The sequence below is a fragment of the Trichoderma reesei genome (genome assembly GCF_000167675.1).
Source record: "Trichoderma reesei QM6a unplaced genomic scaffold TRIREscaffold_26, whole genome shotgun sequence".
Classification (NCBI taxonomy): domain Eukaryota; kingdom Fungi; phylum Ascomycota; class Sordariomycetes; order Hypocreales; family Hypocreaceae; genus Trichoderma; species Trichoderma reesei.
Genome location: NW_006711173.1, coordinates 135930 through 163913, shown reverse-complemented (window position 1 = coordinate 163913; position 27984 = coordinate 135930). Strand labels below are relative to the sequence as shown.

Genomic DNA, 27984 nt, shown 5'->3' with positions numbered 1-27984 from the left:
AGTAGTAATACATCCCTCGTCATGGAGTATTTGCAATAGGAAATTCGGGAGAGAAGGCTAGGGGGGCCAAATCGACCATCGGAAATCCCAGAGGCGGAAGCTAAAAGGATCGTGAGATGATCGGGGGCGAATGCCATTACCCGTACATTCACAGAGGAGTCAATGCCGCACGCAAGTCATCATTGTAATGTCGAGTCGGGATAACAGCTCACCGTCCACAACGAACATCGTCATACCATGTTTTGTTGGACAACCTTAGGGTGCGAGTCATCGTAAGTGTGTTGACATGCAGCCTCCGCCTCTTACCTTGTGTTCGCGACTGGCTGCATCGAATTTGGTCTGCTCTCGTCACGAGCAATACTTTCAGAACTTGACTATTCTCTCATTCAAATTCGTAGGTAGGTACTTGAGCTACTATGATGCTACTTTGAGCCTATTCATAGTACGGAGGAGTGTGTTTCTGCCATAGCCTCATCGACACTCCCAGGACTTGCGATTCTGTTCGCAAGACCAACCTCAAGTTCAGTCGAATTGTAATTAATTTGCAGCCCACATATCTTGGCAAGCCAGAAACCAGCGTCATCAGTCATACATACGTTTCTCAATAAATCTCGGTGAGATCCCGGTGTCTCTGTCCATGTTCGCATCAAAGTTCGAATAGTGAGCGCTGAATGAAGTAAAAAGCCGCCTGGAATGACTACGATCGCATAGCTCAAAGGCTTCTGACGCGTCTTTGCATGAAAAAATGCGTCGCCTGACGCGCTGCATGAGCATCATCGGCCGAGGGTTGCTCAGCTTGACCCTTGGCCTACGTCCTGCATGTGCTCCCGCGTGTTGTAGATGTCGTAGTATCAGTCTTTCAAAACACTAGTAAGTGTAGTTCGATGCTGGGATTTCCGCAGATGTCATCAATATCTGATAACAGGCGGATTGTGCTCTTGGTCAAGAGCTGCGGTTGCGAGGTATTGGCGTCCTAGATCAGAGGGGTCAAGAGATGTGTCATCTCATCCGTAGGTCAACAACCTGCAGAGGCATCTTATCGCTCTCGTACACGTGCCCGTCCGGATGGTATGCCTCTCGATAGAGGTTGTCGATGGAATGCTGATGGAAAGTCTCTGTGCGACTACAGTTGAGGATGTGGTCCAACCCTGGAGGATGGGTGAGTCGAAAGATGCCGTGCCTGGACCAGAATCAGTCAGTCAACCAGTCAGGATGGATAGTGTCAGGCCGGGTGGTTCTCTCCACTTACTCGTTGTATCTCGGCGCACAGACAATGGCAATACTTTCAGGCATCATGACTTGGTATCCCGCATGCGTGTGGAGATCGCGAGAACTCATAAAGCACGTCTGCGTCGGGTGCGTGTGGATCCAGCCCAGCATCAACAGATCTTCACTCATACAGTAATCAAACAGGGCGCTCTCGTTCTCCGTTTCGCACGTGTCGGGAGTAGATTTCTGATCTGGGATGAGGAGACAGCGAACAAAGAGGGCGTTGTTAATGGGCGTGCCGCAAAGAACACCACACGTCTCTAACCCAGCCGCCGTGTTCTTTGCAGCAATCTCGAGGAATCTTGCGCGTAGACTGCTGGGAACGAATATCGACCGGATTGGGTCGCCATTCTCAAGGTAGCCTCCAGGCTTGAAGGCGAGACGCTCCTTCTTGGGCTGAGGCGTTTCCACGGAGTATTTAGGCGGCAAAGGAGGCTGAGCGATATCACCTATCGGCTTTGGAGCAGCATCTGCCTGTTGATAGCCGTCGAGCTGAGTCTTGCGAGGCACTTGGGGCGGCAGAATCGCCTTTGGGATATCGTATCTATCCTCTTTCAGCGAGGGAGGGAGGTCAAAACGCTCCTTGGGTGGTCTAGCAGGTTGGGCCTCTCTCGGTGACGAGTAGTGGCTCTGTTCGTATTCGATGGGCCTCGGTTTAGAGAGGGAAGGGTAGTGGTAGTTAGTCGTGGTCACGGGCGGCGTCTCATCGTAACCAGAGAGTGCTGCGTCGATTTCCCTGCGCTCCTGCGCCATGTCGAGGGTCCGGCGTGTTGCCTCCATTTGCCTCCGCAGATCGCCATCGTCGAACTGTGCTGCTCTATTGTCTGTGTATCGCCTCTCTTCGTTGCCATGATGTTTTGATATCCGCGTTTCCAAGGCACTGCCGTGCTTGCTCGTGCGCCTATCTCGCTCTCGCCGGCTCAACTCTTTCTGTGCTAGGTCTACTGCGAGATCCTGGTGCTCTGCCGCGTCCAGGATTCTCGCCCTTCCACTGAGGCTGGGATCCTGAGCTGCAAAGCTAGCATAGCTCGAGGATGCCTGCTTCTTGTAGCGCTCGGCGGCAGACGGCGCTGTGCGTTCCCATTCCCTGTATGCATTCTCGATTTCGGGTTTCAGCTGCTCGAGGCTTTCGATGACGCGATCGATGCGCTTCGACAACAGCTTGTATGCCCTCTTGTTCTCAGGATCTTTGAACTGGGGATGGGTCGGCAGGTATTTGAGGACCAGGACGGAGTGTCGATAGAGCATCTTGTAGGCTCGCCCATAGTCGCCATCTGATAGAGCAAAGGATGCCTTTGCATCGCGTCAGCGCGTGAGTCGATACAGTAAGGAGCAAGGAATGTGGCCATACCTCCTGATAGAGCGTATCCGCGGTGCGTATCCAGTGCTTCATGGCAATGTTGACGTTGAACACAAAGTTCTCGGCCTGAGCCACGAGCTCCTTAATGCTCTGCGGCCGGCTCGGCGTCATACTTGGACGAGCCTCCATGGTTGCGACGAAGATGGTCCTCGAGATAGATACCAGAGGCGTCTTCTCTGCAAATCCTGGGCTTTCTAGAGGCACCGACTGTTCATGATCGTGAGCATCGATGCAGAACCGGGGAGGAAAAGAGCTGCCTAGCAGGCAGAAGGATAATGCTGGTTGCTGCTTGTACTCGTATGGAAGTTGCTGGTAGGTAAGCTTGGATGGAATATGAACTAAGCAAGATTGCCTGGTCATGTCAGGCCCCTCCAAGAACAATCAATATGGCGGGGCAGAACCGCTAGCGAGCTGGGGGAATGACAACAAGGTTTAGTTGCATGTCCGGGCTAGGGAGATATAACAGGTACACGTATGTTCCGAGCGAATGCCAAAAGGGGGGCGATTACAAGCAAGTGATTTCCACTGCAGATAAGGTACCTCACCTCTGCGGACAGTAAGGTACTTATCATTGAGCTCTCTGGCGAGCTCGAGATTTGGGTGATGAATGGATTGGGCGTAATGCTCAGGTAGCTTTGTGATTGATCTACAAGGACATTCGCTTGTCTATTGTCCGCCAACAGCCGCCTGCGCTCCCGCTTGGATCTGGATAATCTCCGTCTTCTTCTTCTCAATGTTGGCCTGAGTCTCCTTGATCTGTCCCTCCAGTCGTGTGCTAAGATATGAGACCTGTTAGCTATGAAGACGGGAGGCAAGTGGTTTGATCACTGACATTTCGCTTCCAATAAAGTCCAGTCGGCCCTTGACGGTGCTCTCCGCCTCAAACTTTTCCTGCTTCAGCAGGACAGGTCCTACCAGCTTGTAGATCGTCTCATCCTCGCCAATGTTTTCAAATTCCTTTGAGAAGTGTCAGCTCTCATGTGCCCTGGGCCAGTCTGTAAATAGGGGCTGGGACGCAATGCCGACCTTTTGCACTCCCAGATTCTCCTGTCGCTGGCCCTCCAGCTTTTGGCGGGAAGCCACTGTGTTTTGGAGATCTGGTAGCAGTGAGAATCAGTATCTATCTCATCATGAGATGGCGGAGAAGGGGGGGTAAAATTGGCCGCAGCAAGAGCGACTTCATCTCAAGTTACATGTACTCACCCTGCTGAAGTTTTTGAAACTCCTCGGAAAGAGATTGCAGCTTGGCCTGGACCTCGGCCATTCTTAATATTCAAGGTTTTTCTCTTCTGCTTCTTGAATTCTCTTATGAGCTGCCTGCTTGGTCCAACGACAATATCAGCCTAATCTTGCTTGACTGAGCCAGGGCAGTGCTAGAGTCAACTGGAACTCAACCGGTGACGCCCCGCTACCTAAAGTCTCAGCAAACTGCAGCCCCGTTACAGAGATAAAAATGTTACCCCGCCAGCGGTCAGTAGCGCAGGTACGAGTCCATGTTTTGGTTCTGCCTGTGTGATCCGTTGATAGGTATCGAGTTCCTGTTTATGGCATCATCTCGCCCAGCTGCTATTCCGCCCTCGATCTCTAGGTGACCAGCTCAGCTCGACCGACGGCTCGATCGATTTCACGCGGACGACCTACAAGGGACAGACGGCCTCTGTCGTCTCTTCGGCGCTTGAGTTACCCCGAGACCAAAGCTGGTGGTGCCTTGGGCCTTGTCTTCTCGTCGTCTCTGTCGCATCATCAGACGCATACCATACCAAGACAACAACAGACGAGACTACGAGACAGAAACAGCCGTCATGTCCGTCAACTTCCGAGATCGGGCCATCGCCGAGGTCCAAAAGGCCATTGCCGCGGACAACGACAAGGAATACCAAAAGGCCTTTGATCTGTACATGTCATCGATGGAGCTGTGGGTCAAGGCCCTCAAGTGGGAGAAGAACAAGGCCATCAAGGCCACCATGCAGGAGAAGATGGCCACGTACCTCGACCGAGCCGAGAAGCTGAAGCAGTTCCTGCAGGCCGAGAGCGACGGCAACGCCACCGGCGGCAAGACGCCCATGGGAGCCAATGGGTCCAGCGCGGGCGGCAAGGCGAAGCCGGCGGCAGAGGACGAGGACAACAAGAAGCTCCGTAACGCGCTGTCGGGAGCCATCCTGCAGGAGCGGCCAAACGTGCGGTGGGAGGACATTGCTGGCTTGGAGGGCGCCAAGGAGACGCTGAAGGAGGCCGTCGTGCTGCCCATCAAGTTCCCGAACCTGTTCCAAGGCAAGCGACAGGCGTGGAAGGGCATCCTGCTGTACGGCCCCCCGGGAACCGGAAAGAGTTACTTGGCCAAGGCCGTGGCTACGGAAGCAAACAGCACGTTTTTCAGTATTAGCAGTTCGGATCTGGTGAGCAAATGGATGGGTGAGAGTGAACGGTGAGTGTTCTCTGCATAAAGACCACATATCGCGGTCACATGCGTCTGTGCTGGTGCTAACTGCCATCAGGCTCGTCAAGCTCCTGTTCTCCATGGCCAGAGAGAACAAGCCGTCTGTCATCTTCATTGACGAGATCGATGCTCTTTGCGGCCCCCGAGGCGAGGGTGAATCTGAAGCTTCTCGACGCATCAAGACAGAAATCCTAGTGCAGATGGATGGCGTTGGCAACGACAGCAAAGGCATCCTCGTACTAGGGGCCACCAACATTCCCTGGCAGCTAGATGCGGCTATTCGCCGTCGTTTCCAGAGACGTGTTCACATCGGCCTGCCTGACGCCAACGGGCGAGCGCGCATGTTCAAGCTGGCCATTGGAGACACGGACACTGCTCTGAAACCGAGTGACTACAACACTCTGGCAGCACTGTCAGATGGTTTCTCAGGCAGTGATATCAGCAACGTTGTTCAGAGCGCTCTGATGCGGCCTGTTCGGAAAATTCTCCAAGCGACTCATTTCAAGCCAGTACGTTTCCAAACCCTACTGATGATATACCCACTCTGGTGAGCTCGCTGATGCTAATGGTATCTACCTAGGTGATGAAAAATGGCAAGAGAATGTTGACGCCCTGCTCCCCTGGAGACCCGGAAAAGATTGAGATGACGTACGACGATGTCAAGCCAGACGAACTGCTGGCTCCAGACGTGACCCTCCAAGACTTTGAGATAGCTCTGGCCGACTCACATCCAACAGTGTCAAAGGACGACATTGCGAAGCAGGTCGAGTGGACAAACGAGTTTGGAAGCGAAGGGGCTTAGGCAACGGGCGTGTCTTGGTCGGAGAGGGAGTATATGGCACAGCGGCGCTTTGAGGAGTTAGAGGGGCATCTAGGCACTCTTTGCACATAAATGTTGGTTTGGGAAACGTCATGCGTCTGTCTTGCTAGAATCGGAAAAAAACGAAGCTGTTTATATTCGATTCACACACTCTTGTCGTTTCTGTCTTACGGCTGATACATAGTGAAAGCACGGCTTTACATGCGGTTGATTTGAGCCGAGAATGATTTCGTCGATAGTCGATAAAATAGCACAAGCAAGGCACATGACCTTATGCAGAAGATAGCAAAGTATCGGCCGTGTGGTGATGTCAAGAACTGCCCAGGGTGTGCAAGGCTGAGAGAGATGCTGAGCCAGCGGAAATTGCGGACCATCAGCGGCGAGTGTGGAAAAATTCGGTGAGAGTCCCCGCCACACCGAGCCTCACCTGGAATTCTCTATGGTTTCAATCTTTTCCCAGCTACATCCAAAACCCTTCTCATCTTCAGCACAACATCTTCTTTTTTATCAGCGTTATTCTGATGCTCTTCTCCCACATGTCGTCTTGCTATTTACATGGACGCACAACTGTGGCGAGGCTGTTCCGCCGGCCCTCGGCACCAACATGTGCTCGATCGGTGGCAACCACAGCAAAGACGGTTGAGATGCTGAAAGCGACGAGTCCCGTCGCCGAGCAGCTTCTCCAGACGGGCATCTGGAATCGCAGAGGCGGCAAGAGAGCGAGTAAAGCCCTCAAGGCTGTGGAGCCTCACAGGGTGAATATTGTGAGCGAAGGGCTTTGCGGTATGCATCTTGTTGTTTCTCGCTTCAGCTACAGATTGAAAGGATCTTCATGTTGAGCATATATGTGTGGATCGTACGACTGACGCCCTGAGCCTCACCTAGATGATATCATTAAATACATGGGCGCTTCATTAGAGCGTCATCGAGGATGCGATCTGGTAGATCTGAATCCCGGCGTAGGCCTATGGAGTCGTAAACTGCACGACTTTCTAGAGCCGCGGAACCACATCATGATGGACCTTGACGCCCAGCTATACAGCCCGTTTCTCAAGGACCTCACCTCCAAGAAGAATGTTCAGCTGATACCCAAGTCGGGTATCATATGGAAGGACCTGGTTGAGATGATCCAGACGAAGCTTTCTCACCAAGAAGTGCTCGCCGACAAAGAAAAAGAGCCTAGACGCAACGACACGCTGCTGGTCACGGCCAATCTGTCCACGTTCCCGAAGAAGGCCTTTCTCGGGTTCGACAGCATCAGCACCATGGTCATCTACCAGTTCATGTCCAGCATCAAGTCTTCTTCGTTATTCCAGAAATATGGCCTGGTGCGCATGCTCTTGTGGGTCAATGACGATGAGAAGCGCCGTCTCATTCCCAAGTCGATTAATCGTCGCAAGCGAGGCTCGTTCGAAGCCGAACTGGCGTGCGAATGGGTTCACGAAGTCGCGGGACACGAGCTGGAAGCCGAGAATCGACACACGCTGCGCGATGAATGGATCAACAAGGAATCCGGCCTCAATGTCCTAGCTAGGATGCAGGCAAAGGGTCTCGAGGTCCCCAAAGGACGAGAGTCCAAAACGTACAAGGACTCGCTACAATCAAAGCACCTCATGGGCCAGAAGCTGGCCGGCGTTCACGTGCCAGTGGTCGCACGGCCTTTCAAGAAGGAGCTGGAAGACCTGGAGAACGAGCTTGATGAGGAGGATCATGAAGGGCTGTTACCCGAACGACTAAAAGCACTTCGAAGCAGGGTAAGATACGAGGCCAACCACTATAACGTGTTCCTAGAGATGCTGCAAGAACACGAGAGGATATCTGCCCTGGCGACAACAGACCCAGTCGCATTCCAAGAGGCTAACGAGGCCTGGAACGAGCGAATCGACAACATGAAGAAGAACCAGCGAATGGAGTTCAACGTCCTGAGAGACAGCTACCATCTGTTCCGCCAAATGCCCCCAGCACTGCTCTGGGACCGACGAGAGTACGAGCCGCTGACGGCCATGCCGGAAGAATTCTTCCCCAACGCGCCGACGGCCCTCCTCGACCTCCAGCCCAAGGCGATGCACCACCTTCTGCGGCAGATTGGCCCCAACACCAACCACGCAGGCGACATATCGGACGTCATGCTGCGGTCCTGGTGGAACCAGACGATTCTGCCGGCGCACAAGGCGATGGATAGCCTGTGGCCCGGGTTTGGTGATTTGGTCTCAGAGGTGCCGAGTCTGCGAGACAGCCAGCGGGGAGGGACGCCGTTGACGGGGCATGGGTCGCTGAGCGCGAGGAGCATCAACGAGGGGCAGTGGATTGAGATGCTGGAGGCGTGGATGCGGTGGCCGTTTAAGCCCACGTATGGGCAGATGCTGGGGAGGATGTCCGAGGAGGATACTGATGGGGAGGAGGATGATACGAGACCCAATGCGATTGCAATGGCGCCTTGAAGGAGCTGTTAGAAGGCATAACGTTTTGTTGTACGATAAGGAATGACTGGAATAGATGGAAGGATTATACGGATATATGACAAGACTACTCATAGTTGGATCAAAGGAATAGCATGAACATCGCAAGCCACGGGCAACCTTCCAAAGAATTATTCAATTTGTCATTATTGCTATTGTACAATATTATTTCGTGAAATCATGGTATCGTTCCATTAGTTGGAGTACTTGGGGTCGACCTTGCTCCTAGATTCCGATGCTAGGTTAGTATATCTCTGCGAGGTTCTTCTCAAGGCTGGGAACTCGTGTCTGCTCACCCCGTCGCCGATTCGTACATGCCACGGCCGGTATCCGTAATCTTCTCCTGGGTATTGCGATCGATGTTGAAGCCGCCCTGCTTGGCGCCCATAGAAAAGGCTGCAACAGGAAAAGAAGATGTTAGCTTTTATGCTCACGCGACTGGTACGAGGGGAGCTCATAGTAAGAGCACAAGAAGAAGGTCGAATTGCTTACCCTTGTCGACATAGTCGTCCTTCTGGCCGCCTTGCTGGGGAGCGGCAGGGGCAGTTCCGTGGGTGCTCTGGTTGCCCTGGATGCCCGCCTCCTGGTTCTCGCCGGACTTGCCCATGGCCTTTTTGACGAAATCCATTGTGGTTGATTTTTATTTTTTCAAAAGATGCTGTGTGAGAATCGAGATATTGGCGTCGATTGTTTGTCTAATCTGAAATTGAGGAGCTAGATGAAGAGGAAGGATCTCGAGGTTCCCTTATATATCCCTTATTTCCCCTCCATCATCGGTGGCGTTAACCAGATAGCTTCATGCGGGATTCAATTGACGTCGTTGGCTGCCGCCAAAGGCTTGCAAGCCTGCAAGCTGGACTTGAGCTCATACCTAGCTGACGAAAGGCATTGATAACAATGGAAAAGCTAGCAGCTCCATCTCTTGTGCCTCATTCCATGCAAAAGCGGCATCAAATCAGAAGGGACGGCGCTGCCTTCCCGTACGTCATAGTTAATGCTCGAACAAGTTTACCCCATGTTTGACCCAGCCTGTGATACGAGTACGTCAAAGACACAATTCCAAAAATATCTTGGAAAGCACACAGTTTTGTTCGACTAGAACGGAAGCTTATTGGGAAAATCGGGGCTCCGGGAAATAGAAGGGAGATCGTTGCCGTTGGTGGTTTGCGGTTGTGATGCCGATCTTGCATCATAGCCTTGGCTTCGATCTCGATAATGGCTCTCCTGGCCAAGTTTCGACAGTTGTTGGGCTTGTGCGTATCCCCGAGAGGCATAATGAAGCTGATGTAATGATGGATGAAAGGAAAACAGACATTAATTGACATGAAAAGATGATGATCTTACCTACCTTATAGATATGTAGACAGACATACGATGCTATATCGTAGGTTGGCCACTTTGTGAAGCTCGTTGCATTCGTAGACCACACTGTGGGCGGCACATTACCTATTACTCTAATATCGACCCAGATTAGACCTATAGAAAAGACACATTGCCTCCCTCCCGTCCATTGCAATAGTTCTACCGCCAATATCATGTTGCCCAAACACAGACCAAATCCTCCAGCCAAGCAAAACAGAAACCAACGCCCCGCTCATAATGCATGTAAAACGTTACAATATCATCCAGTTGCCTGCAAAACCCTAGGACAGCGTTGCAACATGGCGTCAGCATGAAGACAAGCGCTATGCATTGCCTTCGTTTCCTCTCGTCAACACCAAATGATCGTCCTGCCATGGAGGTTGAAGCATAGACAGCTTGGCTTCAGTATGGGCAACCACGTTGCTCCAGCAGCCCAAAGCTTGCATCACTCGGCATTCATGTGATTCGCAGAAAGGAATGGGGACATCACATCATAACCCTCTCTTCGTCGCCTTTGTTCATCGTCCCTTTGCTCAATGGGCATTGATTGTCATGACCTGGCAAAAACCTGGTACGCCATAATCATGACCCAGAACAAAAAGATGGCGCCCGTCAGGGCCATGGCAAAGACCAGGTCCCAGCACTGGCAGATCATCTTCTGCTGCAGCCACGCCAGCGTCTCCTGGTTGCGGCCCCTGGGGTTCTGGTTGAAGATGTTGCGGTCGCAGGTGTCCTGGATCGAGCCGTTGGGCCCCCAGAGCTCGAGCGAGACGACGACGAGGCCCACGAGCCACATGACGAAGAGCATGAAGGCACCGATCATGACAATGGCCGGCAGCAGGCGGCGGCGGGCGATGAGCCAGAAGATGCCGAATATGAAGAGGATCGCGATGGCGCCGACGGTGATGTAGTATGGGAAATACCTGCAAAAGGGGGGGAGGCAAAAGCTGTCAGTTCATGTTTCAGAGCGGCTAGAGATTGGTTACAACATCACAAGGGCTCAATTGCTTACCAGGGAATGGGCAGCTCGAGCTGGTTCTGGATCTGGATAAAGCTTCCAAAAACACCAATGATGGTGCAGGCGCACAGCAGCATGACAAAGATCCAGAAGTTGAGCTGCAGAGGCGGCCAGTTGTAGGTGCGGATGTGCGTCGCCACGACCTTTCGCTCGTAGACGACCGAGGTGCCGCTCAGCATGGAGCGTGGGCCCGCCATCATGATTGAATGTTGGATGCTGATGCTCTTCTGACTCTTTCTCCCTCTCCTTCGTTCTCCCCCTTCGCCTCCTGCTTTGCTATTCGTGGGCCACTCGGAAGCTGACGCTCCCCAGACGCTGTCTACGCAAGTTCCCGGTATATCCAATCGGAATATGTAGTAATGTTTGTATATATATATATATATATATATATCGGTCGGTCTGTCGGTGGTCTGCGAGGCTTGTAAGGTAAGGGCGTGGTGGCCACCGAATTTGTCTCGGAATGCGATTCGAATGGTCAGTGGCTATTGCCTGTATGGATGATGTACGGTATATCGATTCGATGCTGGATAAAGTGTCGGTATATAACGGCCAGCTCGAGAGCGACAAAGACGGGCTTCCAGGGGTCACGCAGCTGACTGGATCTGTCGCCTCGTCGATTCCGATAGGTGACGATGCACGGCGGCGGAGCTACCGCTTTCTCCTCCTCGCCGCACTGCCTGTCGTTTGGATGATTCCAGCAGACCACCCGCGGTCTGGTCGACTGTCCCGTTCACCGGTCGTCTGATGTTCGTCTTGCCCTCTCCTCTCCGTAGTCGTTTCTCGTGCCCGTGCTCGTACCGGTACAAGAGAGGCAGCAAAGCAGCGCCGGAACAAGGCAGAATCGAGGCGATCACAAGCCCTACCCGCCGCCCTGTCAAATGCCGGGCTCGTCGGTGCTGGAGTACCCCCCCAGGCCGCAGGTCTAGAAGCCCTTGGCCTTCTTCTGCTGCAGCGTATCACTGGAAAGCGCCCAACCAGCTGCGGTGCATGAGCCCAAGCCCCCACTGGTGGGAGAAGCGTGTCGAGCACTGATTGATGAGCCTGGGTCGAGGAAAGTCGGTGCGAAGCAAGGCCTTTCAGGGCCCTCCCCTTGCATGTGCGTCAGCTGTCTGGAGGCGCGAACCAGGGGGGGGGGGGGGTTGTTGAGGAGGAGGACGAGGAGGACGAGGAGGAGGGGCGATGGTATTTCCTCTTTTCTCTCCCTCTCTCTCTCTCTCTTTCGTGTGTTTTCTTTGTACGTACAAGTAGGTAGGAATGGGTGCTTGTGAATTCTAAGGTTGGTATAAGGCTACCTGCACAGTACCGGTAACCGCCTGCTGCTTGTATTTCCAGCGAGAAACGGCTCAATACATATGCAACTGACGCGACAAGCTCATGTAGCTTCAAAGTGCGCGCGTCGCTCTAAACTGGAGCAGTTGATCGCTTGGAGGAAACAGACGCAGATGAAGAAGAGGGGCCATTGTTGGAGACTGCCGATAGAAGGCGGTATAGCTGCGCTTTTTCGAGGTGGCTGGCATCTTGCTGCTGTGGTTCGTGTTCCTCTTTTTTTTTTTTCTTTAGCAGTTTGAAAAATAGGATGGCTGGGGATGTGACAGTTGACAGCCTATTACTACCTATCCGTCACACAAAACAATCGTTACAGATGCCATTGGTTTCTGTCCGGCTTAGTTGAATAAGGAGCATCTTCTCTTGCTTTTCTGTGTGATTCTTTTGGCTCAATTGCCATTTCGATGCTGTCTTGCCTACGATGAAGCCACCTACTACCTAGGTGTGTACTCCGCAGAGACGTGAGGTTGACTCGAGCATCACCACCTTGACATGTCCAAGTAATAACCGCCACCATCCAAATATACATAAGCAACCCCCTCGTTGAGCCGCATAATCCCGTCACTCACCCTTTTCATCTCTCATCGTCTTTACCGCCTTGACCATACAGAATGTACCTATCTTATGTAGCATCACCGCCCTTATCACCCCATCCATCCACTCTTTTCGCTGTCAATGTATTACTCGTACTCTCACTTCCACGTCTTCTGCTGCTGCTTCAACCTGCCCCATATCTGTAGCGGAGAAGCGGGACCGTCGGAGCCATATGCAGACCTTCCGGGGGCTTTCGATTCCCGCCTCCGGGGCCTCCACCGCCTCTCAGTGCCGGTGAGTGGCCATTGGCGATGTTCTCACTGTATTACGTGAAACGGACCTTTGCGGATAGAGTTGCTCGTCGTGCAGGATGCATACATACTTGATGATACATGATCAGGCCATATATGTATATGACAGCTATAGCTACTCAGGTAGGAGCACGTACTGCATCTTGTGATCTCGGGCCGTGCCTCGGACTCATTCATACAGTTGCATACATCATCTAAGCTTCCAGTCTTGTTCCATGCATATCCAACAGCTCACCAGCTCATCATCTCCTCCCTAGGGCATCTTCTCCGCCACCATCCTACTCCCTGTCATCCTCGTGAAACACCAACGCTCGAACCTCAATGCTCTCCCTCGTCGGCGCATCCGCAGGCGAACTCGCGTCCGAAAACGCAGTATGCGGCACCCTCCTTGCTCTCCCATCCGTCTTGCTATCGAAGCACTTGATCAAAATCACCTCCTCCGGCGTCAAGCCAGACTTGTAGAACCACCTGTGGTTCTTGTTGTACCTCACGCTGAGCGTCTCTCCATTGCGCGTAGGGTAGATCAAGCCCACGGGCACGAGGTCTTCCTCGGCAACTGAGTCTGCCTCGGCAATGGCGAGGGGATCCCGCAGGATCTGCTTGATGGGACGCCAGACGTTGATGATCTCGACGCGGCCCTTGAGAAGTTCGTCAGCTTGCTCGGGGAGATGGTATGGCACGCGGGAGAGGGCCGCGGAGTAGGACTGGTCGATGTGCACGCGCTGGACTGGGCCGCGGCCGGTGTTGTCGTTGGCGTTTGTACGCCGGATAGTGTGGTCGAAGATGAAGATCTTGGATGCTCCGGTCCTAGACACGGATTGTCAGTATAAGTTGTCAAAGAAGAAGGCAGGGCGAGTGGGAGTATCGAGAGCCACTTACACGTCCTTGAGGAGCTGCTCCGTTTCCGGGTAATACACCGCCTTGATATGTTCATCGTCCAAAAAGTCCTTCTCGACCGAAGTATGGCGATGAATCTGGAAGCCGTTCTTGTCGAGCGTGTACTTGCTCTCTTCTCCCGCAACGTCCTTGATGGTCACCTGCTGCGCATCTACCGGCCGCTGCAGGAAGGTCTCGGGCCTTCCCACGTATGAAGGCTCTGGAGGAGAGCCATCTTCGTTGTCCTTGAAGTAATTGAGAACAGTCTCTACGTCGTGCTTGGGAACGCTCTTGTAGCCGGTTTGTTGGCCAAGCTGCGGCTGGAACTGGACGCCTTGGATGGAGCTGAAGTCAGAGCTGGGGATGGCACTCTGAACTGCTGCGGCTGCCATTGTGTCACTCTGTGAAGTTTATAAGTAACGGTTGATATCTAGTATTGTCTTTGGTTCACGATCTTGAAAAGAAGGGTATATGTGTATCATGCATGGGTCAGTATGGCACCAGGCAGTCTCCCGTCACTATATATATGTGTGTGTGTTGTTCGTCTTTTGCCTTTGCAAGAGATTCCCCGCGAGCACGCCATTTGCCGACCACCATTCACCAGGAGCGATTGCTAATCCACCGCACCGCTACCACTTACACCTCCAATCCAATAGAAGCGCAACGTCATTATCAGGAGTTGCCACGCCCCTTCCCCTCAGCTTGCTATTCCCGAGTAACTCGGATGATTTGAAATCCGTCTCTTTGAGATTCCGCGTTTGCTGCTGCTCGAAGGATCGATGCGGAGCGGAGTATGGCATCCGACATTATGAAAATGAATTCTTATGTGACAGCTCAGTTAGAGTTTGCGGAGTGACAGATGGACGGTCTGGAAATTACACGGCTCGGATATTGCGAGCTGACAGCTTGTAAGCCACAATCAACTCGCTTTATCATAGACCAGACGAGTTCATCAGGACAACTGACATGCGCCATTGAGTGCGGCTGCCCAAAGACTGAAACGAAGCCTTGGTAACTTGTGGTAGAGATTATATGTATAGATGCGGAAATATAAGGTAGTCGTTTGTAACATTCAACGCTATGCTGCAATAACAAACAGCTCTCGTCAAGATGAGGAGACAGCTTTCAGAGCCAAAAGAGCTCTGCTTATCAGGTAAAACTCAGAAATATGGAACCAATCGTCCTCTATAGCTGGAGATGAGAAGAGAATACAGAAGCCCTATCGTATGAAGATACGCTCAAGCCTGACTCAGTCATAAGTATGGACGACCCTCGTAATAGACGTCCCGTCGTCAAGCACTTCCGTCTTCTCTTCCAATGTGTAACCTCCCCATTTTGGCAGCACAACAGTCCAGACGTACCAATATAGTACGCCAGCCACAATCCTAAAGATAGCACACAAAGTTAGCCAATACTGCATGCAAATGGTCACTTGATGGAGAGAAATAACGTACGTTCCCATGCCCACCACCGCGTACGTGGCGTACCATAGCCCTCCGGAAGGCTTCTCTTTCGGTGGGAAGAAAGGGGCGGCAAGCAATGCGATACTGAGCAGAATTCTGAGTATGACAGCGGGCAGCCAGGCTTTATAAGGTCTTCGGATGTCTGGCCGCTTGAACCGTAGCCACACAAGGCCGACGCCCATGGCCAACGTAAAGACTTGGCCGGGATATCCCTCTACCTCGAGAATGAAGGAGTAAGACTCTGTCGTGGGCGGCAACACAATGACGAGAAACGAAGGTATGAAGTTGACGATGAGGCCTCCAAACGGCGAGTTGAAGGGCTTCGTCGAAGCGAGGATATCGGAAAACGGCAGAAAGCCTTGTCTGGCAATCTCCTGCTTCAGTCGTGCCTATCAGAACAATTTGTTAGTCTTCACATCGACTGGGGATGCATCTCTCTCCCTTGGTCTCTATGGAAAGTCCAGATGGTCATCTCACCATTGCAAATGCAACGACGAAAACGTTGCCCACTGCTGAAAGAGCCACGGCCAGCGGCAAGATCCTTCTGCCCACCTGCTCGCCAAACACGCGCTGGAAGAACAATGCCGCAATGAGCTCGCCGCTCCCCTTGATCTCGTCAATAGGGACGACAATAAAGTAGGCCACGTTAATGAGCGTGTACATGGCGCACGAAGTAATCAGGGCAGTTAGCGTCACAGACCGCAGAGTCCGCACGGGATCCTTGACCTCGTTGAGCACATTGCTCACGTTGTCCAGCCCTGCATATGCGTAAAAGACCTTGAACAGAGACGTCGATATGACGCCCCAGTTCCACACACTATCGTCCCATAGATGATCCCAGGACAGCGGGTTCTTTTGTTGCACAGAGGTATCCAGCGCTGGTTGAAAGACTACAACGTAGAGACCGGCAAAGATCATGAAGACGACGATGCCAACCTTGATCCAGCCAAGGAAGTCCTGTATCTTGACGCCTGCTTTGGGAGTCACTGCATGGATAGCTGTCACACCGACCAGGAGAGCCACCGCCAGTCCTTTCGCTGCGAAGGCGCTCGCGTCTTCCATGCCATATGCAAAGAGCACATAACGGCTGAAGATGACGCAGTTGCTGGCCGTGAAGCCGAGAAACACGGCGTTGATGGCAACCTGCGTCGTCGCAAAGAGTCGTGGATATCGATATGTGAACTCGAGATAGACCTTGACGCCTCCGGACCGCGGCAGCATGCAGCCGTACTCGAGAGACACGGCCAGTCCAGCGGCAGCAACAAGTGTGCCGACAATCCATAACAGCAGGGCCAGACCTGGACTGCCCACAGACTGAAGGATGGCTCCCGGCGTCGCGAAGATGCCGCTGCCGATGACTCGAGATATGACGAGGATGTATGCGCTCTGCCAGCTGAGTGTCCGGCCTAAGGTGGACGTCTCTGGCAGTACATCGTCCTCGACGGCCCGGGATGGGTGAACTTGGCCCGCGGCGTTTTCGGTCTCGCTCAGCGTCGCTATCGTGTCGTATTTGTTGTCGTCAGGCCCTACAAGCAAAGGCCCTGAAGAGTCTCGTAGCAGCGGCTGCTGCTCTCCATCGTCGGCACCAACACCATGGCCAGCCATGATGGACGCCTGTTAATGTTGTATCTTTCAGGGAAAGAGGTCGAGATAGTGAATCTCGAATATGTTCAGTAAATGGAGCTGGGGTATATATCACGAAAACAAAAGAGTAAACAAACTCTCTCCTCTCATAAGCTTCAAATCGGGCACAAAGACCGAGGCTTGCCACTACCCAACGGCCTGTTCGGGTCATCAACACGGCATTGCTACCCAGAGAGCCGTATCACATCACAACCTAGATAGCAGCAGTTATCAACAGGAGGGGGAGAGGGTTCAGGCGAGACAGACGCAAGCAAAGTAGCATCAGACAATAACATCAACGGCCTGCATATGACACACGGGCACACCAGGCACTTAGACGCACTGTCAAAACCGTCTTGAGTGCCTCGCCAGGGTCATTTCCGGAGATCCCATGCCCGTCAACGGCAGCATGACACGCACACAAGACGCGCCCTCGTCAGCGAAATCGTGGATTGCGCGATCCGCTGCGATTAATAAAGCTGCTGAGGCGGTCGGGATTCCATGGCGCGAGCATAACCGGCTCGCACGCCATCGCCCGCATTGCCGATGATAACGAAGGCCGGCATGTCATAGGCAGTGCTTATCATTCTGCCAACAATGGCGTATGGACAAAGGCATATTGGGCATGTGGGCGTAGGCTAGGAGTTGCTAGATCCATGAAAAGTTTATGATTACTGGATGAGAAACTGTCTTATATATTGGGTATGAATGAGCCACCCGGTCACTATATGTGCGACATCAAATAACAATGGGGCTTATAAGACAAAGCCTGGTTGCACTACATGTTGCTTGAACACACATCTTGCGCCATCCACGACTTCAATATGTAATTGCAATATATCTGAGAAATATCTATTCAACCATCAAGTCGCAGGTGACCTGCCGTGTATGCGTTTATTAGGCTAAACATTTTAACAATGTATTCCTCATACTCATGCAACACGACATGTCTCATGCCAGAACTCGACATGTTGATATAATCGAAGCAAAGGAATAACAGTATGCCTACAGCAGAATCCGTATGCTCAGGCGATCGATGCGATTGCCTCAAGCTCAACCTGAGTCGTTTGATATGATCTTTGATCGGCAATGACGGTCACTTCGGTCTTGGTGACATCTGCTGAAGCCAACCCACCCTAGACTCGAATAGAAGCTCTCTATAATGTCTATCATAGAATTGTAGACGGCCGAAGTCCATGACACATGTATAATAGCTTTCTCAGCATGTATCATCTAGCCTTTCACTGTTTTCTGACAAGGAATTCCTACCCTAGATAAAGAAGAGTGCTTCTTCACAGCCGGTGCAAAGCTCCCACCTCCTTGTTGATCTGAGTGGGCGGTGGGAGCGCAATATCTCTGCTATCCAGAGCTTATAGCTGAAAACGTAGCGAGAAGGGGAGTTCTGCGGCGTCCGTTCTTCTCAAGGCGTCGAGAAATCGTTCATCCCGGTAATATAGCCCTGCCAGCCTGACATCGTAGAGACGTATCGTACAAGGTCTGACACCAGAACAACAAATTCGATGACAGCTTCAAGACCGTCCAGATAGTGGCTGGTCTTATCTCCGGGTTTGTGCGACAAATCATTGTACTCCACAGAGAAGACTCTCTCTCCCTCGCTGGCATCCAAAGCCATCCAGTCCCAAGCTTGGGCCAGTCTTCCCAGAGCTATTCAGCATCGCTCAACTCAACAGACTGCTTGGAGATTTGACGGGGTGGTTAACAGACCGACTGAGAGCTCCGCGGCCTGGTTTGATCAACGCGTGGAGAGCGTAAACAACTCCATTGCCCAATTTCACTACTAGCAGCACGGGCGATCATGATATACGGGAAGTATTCGGTCAGAAAGAGTGACTTACGTTGACTATATACTTCAGTTTAGATTTGAGGTATTCACGTTTGCTTTTGCAGGTTCTTCTGCAACTTTTTCACTACCCAGCTTACAAGATATGTATACGTCTCTTTTGCTGCCAAGCGACACATGCAGTTGTTCGGACACTTCCAGACCACAAAGTCCGGTTCGTTTCCTGCCAAGTTACCGTTGGTACTTCTCCCATATTTTTCTAATGGTACATACAAAGACCTTGCTGAATACGTTAAGAAAAGACGTCGTGAAACTCCCACTGGTTTTGGACTATGGTGTAGTAGAGAAGATTGTAGGCATAATGCATCACCAAATCAAAGCCCGACTCAATTGCGGAGATTAATGAGGAGAAGCATATTGAGTTTATTTATAGGTCTTTATTGCAGCGATCCGTCTCCTTGGGCATAGTTCTGGATGTATAGCTGGTATGTCAGGCTGTTCCTCCCTTTGATACATGATACTCTGTTGTGGCTTACTTTTCTGGTGGCTTCCAAAGGCCAGGTTCTTCCTACAAATCATTCCTTATGACAATATCTAGCTTTGACACAGTAATAGTTCATTACAGACTCTACGGATAACCTCGCCGTCGTCCGTTACTGTGATCTAATTTCCCGGACCCGATGTGCTCCGGAAGTCCGGAGTTTTGGGCCGCTAGGAACATATCGCAGGAAGAACAACATCCTGGCTGATAGCTCCAAGATTTGTGCGGCGAATTGGACAGCCGATGAAGATTTCTTGGAACTTACATGGGTAGTGGATACTTTGTCGGAAACTTCTCAACGAAGTAAAGTGGAAGGTTACTTTCCACGGCGCTCGAGTTCTTCAAGTGTAGCCTGGGAGTGTCGCTCTCCAAGCGTACTGCTTTGCTTATGTGAACTCTCCGTCCCAGATTGCAGCACCCCAACAACTCTACTAATTATTATGGAAAAAAAAAACCTTTGTACGTTACTGGGCTGCACGCACTTGTAGTTGGTGAGGCAGGAAAATGCTGAAATGGGGTTCGCTCCGGTAGATTTTCAGAGCCATGTCGGCTTGCCGCCTCCACATGTCGCCGAGATAGTATCGTCTGAAGGACTGCAATGCCAAATGGAGAGATAACACATCGCTGGAGATTATGTTCAAACTTGACACTTCCAATAGTCTTCGTAGCCCGTGGGCATTTGGCGAACGTCGTAGGTTCATATGCTACACAAGGTATCGTGTGTCGAGTAAAACACGTTTAACTACACACAATTACCTTCGTTCTCAGTTCACTGTCTCTGCTTCTTCTACTATAGACAGCAGCAATCCATAGGATGTTGCTCTTATAAAGGTTCCTGGGCAAGTGAATTGAAGAATATGGCATTATACCCAACGCTCACTGAAGGCCATCACGTCGTAAACCTCTTCAATATACAATGTATAACGTCGCCTACTTTACGTGAAGTACACAGGCCTCTTCAAGACATTGAAGCTTTCTACCTGAATGAGTATCACATGTGGTGCTCTTTCAATGTCTGCATTTCGGATTCAGCCTCCTCGCTGGTATCATCCAAATATGTTACCATCTCAACAAACAGCTGTATCCACATGTCAGATCAGGTTGCTTCGATTGGTAAGATGCCCTTAATACACGCTCAATCACAACCAATTCATGATGCGACGATATCCGCATTGAAGGAACCTTGAACTGCAGTGATAAAGAACAAGAATTCCCCTTCCAGGCCTTCCAGGGTAGCTCGTGGCACCTTCGCCCCGATCCGCAGACCGCCGATCTCCCGAGCGATCGGACAACAGTGAGATCGGGGCCGAAAACGAAGGACGAGGCCCTTGTTGGGCCGACAAGATCCATCTTGATGCTGGAATCCACAACCGCCCAGCTAGTTGGTGACCGGGATAACAAACAAGTGAGGCTTCCTCATGGAGCTTGTAGAACCACACCCTCTCCATCGAGACTGTTCCTGTTCCTTGATTCTCGATGGGTTCCCGGTCCAGGTGACCCAGTTTCTCTCAGCTCCTGTTCAGGGCTAACGCTTTGACGTCAAGCTTGAGCCTATCATTCATGTCTGAAATCAAGGAATAGGAAAACCGAAAAGTCTAGAATGCCCTTCTCCCTTGCATTGGCACTCGCAGTTAACTTCCCTCCACGCCCCCCATTAACGACCTTGTGAAAAGTTACCTTATACCTAGCAATTTATAGCTTGGATGACCATTATCTGTATTAAAGAAATGTGGCTTGAATCTGAAACTGGTCGGGTCAGTCCGTGTCCACCAATGGGTAAACTGTTGACGACTTCTCTTCGAGTTCACTTATAGCGGTGAACTCTCATCATCCTTGATCCTTGAAACTCGCATACACCTGCCTTTCTGGACCATGATCTCGACCAACATTGATGGAATGGATGAATTGGAGCCACGTAGGAGGCTGAGATAGTAGCTCAGCTCTTGAATGCAATGCCCATGTTGCCGCATGGCAACTCCACGCGTTTTCTTGTCTCTTCTCGCCGCCGATTCCTCCTGGTATTATGAACATTGGCTCGTGGAAAGAGAGGCAATGGTTTCTGTGTCCCAGATAGCTAGTCGGACTTTTGTAAAGTACAACATAGGCACATAACAAAGCATATGGCTCAATAGATCCTGATGATGTATCTCTTCTCGTGAAGACACAAGATATAGATTGAAGTGAACGTATTCACGCTCTCCAACGACACACCCGTCCGCGAACCGGCCCTCCAGATTACCACCATCCGTCCCAACAAGTAGGGGCGTATGCATAAACCCTAGCCTTGTCTCCTCGGTGGACCATGGGACCTATTGCTCCGGCATGAAGCCACTCCGGGCTCCCTATCCTCACGCTCGGTACCGCCATCACGCCAGTCTGACTGCGAGGCTGCACCCGAGATTATGCGGCTGCAGCGGATGAAAGGATTGGGGATAGGCCCGGCCGTTATGCAGTATAATGCCCCGAATGACGTCCTGTTCAGCTGGCCTGGACAACCTGGACCCCACGATATGTGATGTATCACTTCGTTTCGCTCGAGCTTCGTGCCGACTGCATGTTCTGACGTTGCGTTCCGGTGGGTGATTGGAGGAGCAGGGGCATGGGTTCTCATGTGAGTATGGAAGGGCCAGACCACTCAACGCTACATGTGATCTCCCAAGAGCGGCATATAGCTTGCAAGCATGGCAAGCCACCATCTGTAGGAGTGTTGGTTGCAGCAATAGTCTCAAAGCCGTGAGATGACGGGATGGGTTGGGGTGAGATTATGAACGGGAAAAGAGGCAGTATTGCTGAACCTATACTGAGGACTACACAGCTACGAGCTATGCCGTAAAGCAAGTGCTTGCATACATATATCGTCATGTTAAGAGAACTGATCACATATGGATGTATAGAGATGACACCACAGCCTGGCCAGTCACAATCTTACCCATGACCATCCCAGTTACCCTTCGGTAGTATTGTAAAGTATATCAACTACTGCAAATAGTCTAAGCATGACCAAGCTCCAATTGATTCCTCGCTCGCTTGGCTATTCGATATGTCCAGCTTGGGGGCTTTCTCTGGCTTGGCAGACTCGTTGAATCTTGTTCTCTCGCCTATTCTCTCAGCTCGTCCTTGTGTTTCACCACATCCTCTCTGTTCCCGCGGATGCACGGCTATGCTATGCACACGCATCCGAGAGCCACATAAGACGCGCATTGCCCTTTATGTCCGTAGGTAGTTCGTATACACTTATAATCCCCTCGTCACAGTACATCCTGAGCAAGGGGGTTACATCTTTCCTCCCCTTTGCAGTCGCTGCCTTTCTTCCCCCCCCCGCGCTCGTTGCCACCCCAGAACACCGTACAGTACAGTAGTCATACAAGGCTCGTCTGTACCGTTCGTCCCCCAGTCTCCCCTCCCATGCAATTTACTTGAAGTAGATTGCCCCAATGCACCGGGGGGAGGCATTCTGTCACAAAGAATAACAGCTACGTCAGTAACGTCTTTTACCGAAATGACCAATGACACTACCCATAGCATCGGAGCTGTCTCCGTTGGTCATATCTGTTCAGGGTTCTCTGGGATGTCAACATCCATGTACGTCACCTTTATCGAGGCTGAGGTGTTGGGATGCTGCCCAGGATAGCCTTGTCTTTTACGCGCACACACAACTCCCAACAAGGGAGTGCTCGGGTAAGCAAGCACTTTGTCTCGTACAGTCCTGCGTGACGTTGATCATCTCGTCTTGTTGGATGGAAAACCGGTCACCTGGGAGAGCAAGACCCTTCAAAACCCACTTGATCACCGTCAACTTAACACCCTCCACAACGAGCCTCACAACCGGCTTATATCGTACAGCCCATGCAGCACGCATCCACGCCCTGTCAGCCTTGTCGTCCTTGGGCAGCGTCAGGCACCAGCTCAGAGCCTCGATCATTCCAAACAAAGCAAAAAATAGCCCCCAAAAATGAAGGGGGTAAAACCAAACTTGACTCTGGACAGGCAATATCTGCGCATGGGCGTCGGAATTCCATGTCTTAGAGACACACAAGGAAAAAGCAAAAACCACCTGAACGGGACTACACAGGGCCCCTGCTCCCACCGCAAGACGCTATGCAGACTGTGGCATGCTATTCGTGATATACCTAGGTAGGCACAGGTTAGCGGTCGATATGGTTACATTCTACCTCCTTCAGCTTTTGCCGGCAACCTCCCATTTCCTCATTGGGAATCACTCACTCCCCTCAACGCAGAGAAACACCCTCCCCTACTTACAGCGAATACAACCAGCAGTATCAACGGGTCCATACTTGTCTCACATTTTCATAAAGTTAGCAGCATCTAAGCCTAGGGTCTCTTCCCACCAACATGAACTCCTTTGACCAAGACACGCCCGCGCTCCCATGAATGCAAGGGAAGTCCTGGCAATGGGCCATCATTATGCGGTTGGCTGCAAGTCTGCCTTCACCTTACTCCGTCTGTCGAGCTTCTAGCCAATCTTGGCTCGCGATCAGCACCGTAATTGGACTCCGCGGTGGCCAGGTCTCACTGCCCACCCCAGTCAAAGGGGGGGTGTTGATAACGGGGATAGCTATACCGAAAGGAGACTACCTTGACTGCCTCCAGATTTGGGAGGGGGAAATATCAGGAAGACAATGGACGCCTTTTCTCCCAGAGGTTGCATTTGAGCGCGCCTTCAAGCGGCCGTCAAGGCAGTCCACCTCTCCTTTTCGTTTGCTTTTGAATAACGACACACCTGCTCGGAGAAAACAGCCTTGGCAGAATCCGTATGATGGGTGTCACAAGAAGGGAAGAGGATAAGGGACCAGAAAAGAGGCCATTGGTACTGATGATGGCGAGGCTCGTTAGGCGATGGACGTACGAGGAGAGGTAAGCACCCATCCATGCACCAATTGCGGTTGCATTGCAAAAAGATATCCGTTCCTTGATCTGTGACAACCCTGTGTTTTCCCGCCATCGTTGGCTTTCTCTTGGTGCGGCTGAATGTCTTTCTCTCATGCGGCTTGTATCACTGTGCATCACCAGGTTTCCCTGGCGCTGTAAGTGCTGCTGCTCGCTGTGTCTAACCCGTTCCCGAACCTTCTCAGACACGAGTATCCGCTGTCTGTGCAGAGAATTGTTGAAACGACCATCACGAGATGGGCGGCGGTGATAAAAGATATATGTTCAAGGGAGTTCACTAGAGTTGAAGAGGAATAAGAAACGCTGAAGCGTTGGGGGGATGATCATCCATGTCAGTTTCAGATTCAAAATGGCAATTGTCGCAAGTAGGCAGAAGCTCTTCTTTTCAAAAAAAGAGAGACAAGATGAGGAGAAATACCAATAACATAACCAGAAACAACAATATGAATGAATACAATGCCCGTATAAACCCTCACCCAAACCCTGCGCTAAACATACCATACCAATTCTTCAGCATCTCGCCCATTTTTTTTTCTTGGTTCTGTCGGCAGGCTGCATCTACCCCCCTGCCGTTCATCCCCTGCCGTTTCCAACATGAATATGATCCGGACTGCATACGAAGTGCCAAGTAAAAGTACTGCCCTCGTACGTTGCTTGCCTTGTGCTGCCTTATTAGACAGCTCCCACCTATGAAAGCCATTGCTGTAAATCCCCGACAATCTGATAGGTTGGGTTGGCGGAGTGGCCATCACCGCCATTCTTATCCCACGCCCATCGGTCTGCATAGTCTGCACCAAGCAGGCCGTGGAGCATGTCAACAATGTAGTCGCCAATCACCGGCAGAAACTTCCAGCCGTGAAACGAGCCACCCGTGGCCACGTACAGACCTTGAGAGCGAGGATGCGGCGTAATGAGGAAGTCATGGGTCGGTGTAGAGGCGTCCCTGGAAAGTTCATGTAAGTGCACATCCTCTTGAGAGTGAGGAATATGTTAAGGGCTTACCAGCAGATTCGATATGACTCAATAGGGATGTTTTCAACCTCCTTGCCATGCAGGCCATTGAGCGTCTTCCTTGCACACTGCTTGAAGAAGGGAACAAATTCTGGGCCCGTCCAGGTGTTGTGATCTGAGGCCTCGGGCGTCATGGACATCTTCTCACCAGTGACGGGATTATCGACATAGTTGGTGAAGCACATGTCGCAGTTGAACTTGATGGTCCCGTCTTTGAGGATCGACATGCCCTCGCCTGCAGTTTCGTAGCGTCGTCAGCGTCTGCTTTCTGCTATCGTACGAGTACTCATAGCTGAAGGAAGGGGATCCCAGATATTCCATCCTGGGAAGTGGGGAGGGGTGTAAGGTCAGCAGGGGGGGGGGAGGGGGGGGGGGGGGGAGGGCAGAACAGGCCGTCGGGACATCAGACGCTATCCGATACTACAACGTACCTTTGACCTCGGGGAGGCAATTCTTGAGCACGGGAATGCAGGCAAACCTGTCCTTCTGCTCGCCGTGCAGCTTGGAGTAGAAGCTAATGGCGCCCGTGGCCACGAGACGGTCACCGATGTGGAGCTCCTTGTTCCGGGGGGCACTCTGGGCCAGGAGAGAGGCAGTCCTAGCGCCGGTGCAGAGCAGGATCTTGTCGGCTCGCAGGGTCTCGCCGTTGGTGAGCTTGACGCCCACGCACCGGCCGTCAGCGCCGAGATCGAGCGACTTGACCTCGCCAACCACGTACTCAGCGCCCAGGTCGACGGCGGCTTGCATGACGGCCTGCAACGCCTTGTCTGCCTCTGCATACCCCACAGTGGGGTTGTACAGGATCTTCTCCAAGCTGCCAAAGTTGGCCGTGGCATAGACCCCGTTCCAGCGTTTCCGCACCTCGTCCACGGGGAGGAACTGTGTCTCGTTGGCAACACCAACGGCCCTGTACGAGGCGATGCTCTTCTCGCCAAAGTCCGAGGCGTCGGCCCTGAGCATGCCCACTTCGTGGTACCAGGGGCTGTACAGCTTGTCGGCACGCCACATGGGCATGGCCTTGATGAGCATCCGCATGTAGAGCTTGTCTGGGTAGTCGTCTCGAACGATCTTGTTGATGTCGTGGGAGGCGGCCCTGGGGTTGGGGAAGGGGGCCGTGTCAATGATGGTGACCTTGAACCCTCCCCTTCTGGCCAGACTCAAAGCCGTTGCGGCGCCGAAGTTACCAGCACCGACAATCAGAACTGACGGCATGTCACTCTGGATGGAAGAAGTCGAAGAAACGGGCGACGCTGGCTCGGTGTCTGGTGCCTGTCCTGGTGATGGGGGAGATGACATTGGTCTCGAAACTGGGGACATTGGGTCTGTGACAATGTGCATGTTGGATAGCAAATAGTTCCTGTATCGTGTCTTATGTGCCTACACCAACAAGCAAAGAAGTCTTGTGGTTGATAGGCCAGCAGAAGGAAGGGAGAAAGGGACGAAGGGAAGAAGTGTGTATCTTCGCTTCTGCTTGTATGTTTCGTCGCAAGGAGAAGTCCGGAAGAGCACCCAGATATAGAATCGATTATATGAGATATGAGACGTTCAAAGATGATCTTGGGTTGCTGATGTATCAAGACTCCGGCAAGAGGGGGGATGGGCTGAACTTTATACTCAAGAGTCTCTCAACAGGTTGGCTAGTGAAGAAGCTTGATGTAAGTGCACGCCCTCGGAACGACGTCAGTACGCATGACGCGGGAGAAAAAAGAAAGGAAGCAGGAAAAGTAAAAAAAGAAAATAATGGATAATAATGATAATAATAATAATAATAATAATAATGGTAATAATATGCGCTCCAAAGTACCTAGGTAGTAAAAAAAAGAAAAGGGGGCGCTCAACACGGGAATCCTCTAGCAGCTCGTGGGCAGAACAAGCATGTAATTCCATGCGCACACATGCCGACAAGACCCTGGCCGGTCAAGTACATACATGAGAGATCCATGCCCGTCACATCACGTCCTGAAGTCAGCTGGCCAGAGCCCAACGAAATCGGGGACTCTGAGAGGTCGATTGACGTGTCAAGCCAAGGAATCCTAGATTGGGAAGAAAAGAGAAAAAGGTCGTCTGTATGCTGTGGCTCTCACGCTGGCTGCCTTCCCACCCCCTCCTATTGCTGGAGTTGCTGTAGGGAGACGGGCCGCTGCGATACGGTGCAAAGAGACACGACAAGGGGGGGAACAAACCAGGTCGGGGAGACATCCAAAGAGATACAGCATATGTGAAAAGGGAAGAGACAGATGTCGTACGACAAAACGTACGAGGCCGCACAGAACGGGGGCGGTTGTGCGAGCCCATGCCATGGCAATGCGTGGGAAACGCCGTCTCTGTATCCCCAAGCCCAAGCCTGCTGGACGATGGAGATGGCTCCGTGCTAGCGACTGGTGCTGTGGCTCTTCAGCAGATCGAGAAAACAGAATCAGGGGACAAGGGACCCAAGCACAAGCACAAGCACAAGCACAAGCACGAGCACAAGTACAAGGACAAGGGCAAGGCAATGGACTGAACAAGGGCCGCTCCGGCTGGCGGATGCGGGAACCCCAGCTGCATCGGCGGCGGCACTGAGAGACGAGAAAAGAGGACCAGAGGCGTCGCGATGATGCTAAGGCTGTCAGTTGGGGGGCCCCTCTGGGAGGGGGGTGCGGTTAGGCCCTGTGTAACGCGATCCGCGCGGACGTGCAGAGAGAGATGAGCCTCACGGAGAAAAGACGAGCATTGACCGTGGCGTCGTGGAAACGAGAGCGGGATTTCGAGTGATATGAATGGAGGTGGAAGAGAGAAGACAATCAAAGGGAGGAGAGGAGAGGAAACAATAAGGTAGGTAGGAAGGTAGGAAGGAGGGAAGGGTTCATCCTTCAACACCAGCAT

General features: G+C 52.0%; 9 protein-coding genes across 9 annotated transcripts; 2 read left to right on the top strand and 7 right to left on the bottom strand.

The window, feature by feature from the left end:
- Positions 1 to 1245: 1245 nt before the first annotated feature.
- Positions 1246 to 2758, bottom strand: TRIREDRAFT_5598 (uncharacterized protein; the record flags this gene model as incomplete). The annotated part of the gene is made up of 2 exons (XM_006968751.1): positions 1246 to 2562; positions 2621 to 2758. 2 exons carry the CDS (start codon positions 2756 to 2758, stop codon positions 1246 to 1248), a joined length of 1455 nt encoding a protein of 484 aa, XP_006968813.1.
- Positions 2759 to 3340: 582 nt separating this feature from the next.
- Positions 3341 to 3730, bottom strand: TRIREDRAFT_33960 (uncharacterized protein; the record flags this gene model as incomplete). Its single annotated transcript, XM_006968760.1, has 3 exons — positions 3341 to 3404; positions 3462 to 3586; positions 3656 to 3730. Coding segments are annotated over 3 exons (264 nt in total), but the record flags the coding sequence as incomplete, so codon positions are not given.
- A 409-nt stretch (positions 3731 to 4139) lies between these two features.
- TRIREDRAFT_123767 (vacuolar sorting protein) lies at positions 4140 to 5868 on the top strand (the record flags this gene model as incomplete). Its single annotated transcript, XM_006968831.1, has 3 exons — positions 4140 to 5054; positions 5125 to 5575; positions 5647 to 5868. The coding sequence occupies exons 1-3, from the start codon at positions 4432 to 4434 to the stop codon at positions 5866 to 5868; spliced, it is 1296 nt and encodes a 431-aa protein (XP_006968893.1). The 5' UTR covers positions 4140 to 4431.
- A 554-nt stretch (positions 5869 to 6422) lies between these two features.
- TRIREDRAFT_81630 (uncharacterized protein) lies at positions 6423 to 8352 on the top strand (the record flags this gene model as incomplete). The annotated part of the gene is made up of 2 exons (XM_006968830.1): positions 6423 to 6669; positions 6772 to 8352. The coding sequence occupies 2 exons, from the start codon at positions 6423 to 6425 to the stop codon at positions 8325 to 8327; spliced, it is 1803 nt and encodes a 600-aa protein (XP_006968892.1). The 3' UTR covers positions 8328 to 8352.
- Positions 8353 to 8539: 187 nt separating this feature from the next.
- Positions 8540 to 8973, bottom strand: TRIREDRAFT_111362 (uncharacterized protein; the record flags this gene model as incomplete). Its single annotated transcript, XM_006968785.1, has 3 exons — positions 8540 to 8570; positions 8642 to 8741; positions 8838 to 8973. The coding sequence occupies 3 exons, from the start codon at positions 8971 to 8973 to the stop codon at positions 8540 to 8542; spliced, it is 267 nt and encodes an 88-aa protein (XP_006968847.1).
- A 1284-nt stretch (positions 8974 to 10257) lies between these two features.
- Positions 10258 to 10904, bottom strand: TRIREDRAFT_111361 (uncharacterized protein; the record flags this gene model as incomplete). Its single annotated transcript, XM_006968784.1, has 2 exons — positions 10258 to 10630; positions 10720 to 10904. 2 exons carry the CDS (start codon positions 10902 to 10904, stop codon positions 10258 to 10260), a joined length of 558 nt encoding a protein of 185 aa, XP_006968846.1.
- A 2270-nt stretch (positions 10905 to 13174) lies between these two features.
- TRIREDRAFT_23240 (uncharacterized protein) lies at positions 13175 to 14164 on the bottom strand (the record flags this gene model as incomplete). Its single annotated transcript, XM_006968759.1, has 3 exons — positions 13175 to 13703; positions 13776 to 14062; positions 14150 to 14164. 3 exons carry the CDS (start codon positions 14162 to 14164, stop codon positions 13175 to 13177), a joined length of 831 nt encoding a protein of 276 aa, XP_006968821.1.
- Positions 14165 to 15021: 857 nt separating this feature from the next.
- On the bottom strand, positions 15022 to 16840 carry TRIREDRAFT_68831 (amino acid transporter; the record flags this gene model as incomplete). Its single annotated transcript, XM_006968783.1, has 3 exons — positions 15022 to 15157; positions 15227 to 15624; positions 15713 to 16840. 3 exons carry the CDS (start codon positions 16838 to 16840, stop codon positions 15022 to 15024), a joined length of 1662 nt encoding a protein of 553 aa, XP_006968845.1.
- Positions 16841 to 24795: 7955 nt separating this feature from the next.
- TRIREDRAFT_111357 (uncharacterized protein) lies at positions 24796 to 26331 on the bottom strand (the record flags this gene model as incomplete). The annotated part of the gene is made up of 3 exons (XM_006968782.1): positions 24796 to 25051; positions 25111 to 25354; positions 25551 to 26331. The coding sequence occupies 3 exons, from the start codon at positions 26329 to 26331 to the stop codon at positions 24796 to 24798; spliced, it is 1281 nt and encodes a 426-aa protein (XP_006968844.1).
- Positions 26332 to 27984: the final 1653 nt, after the last annotated feature.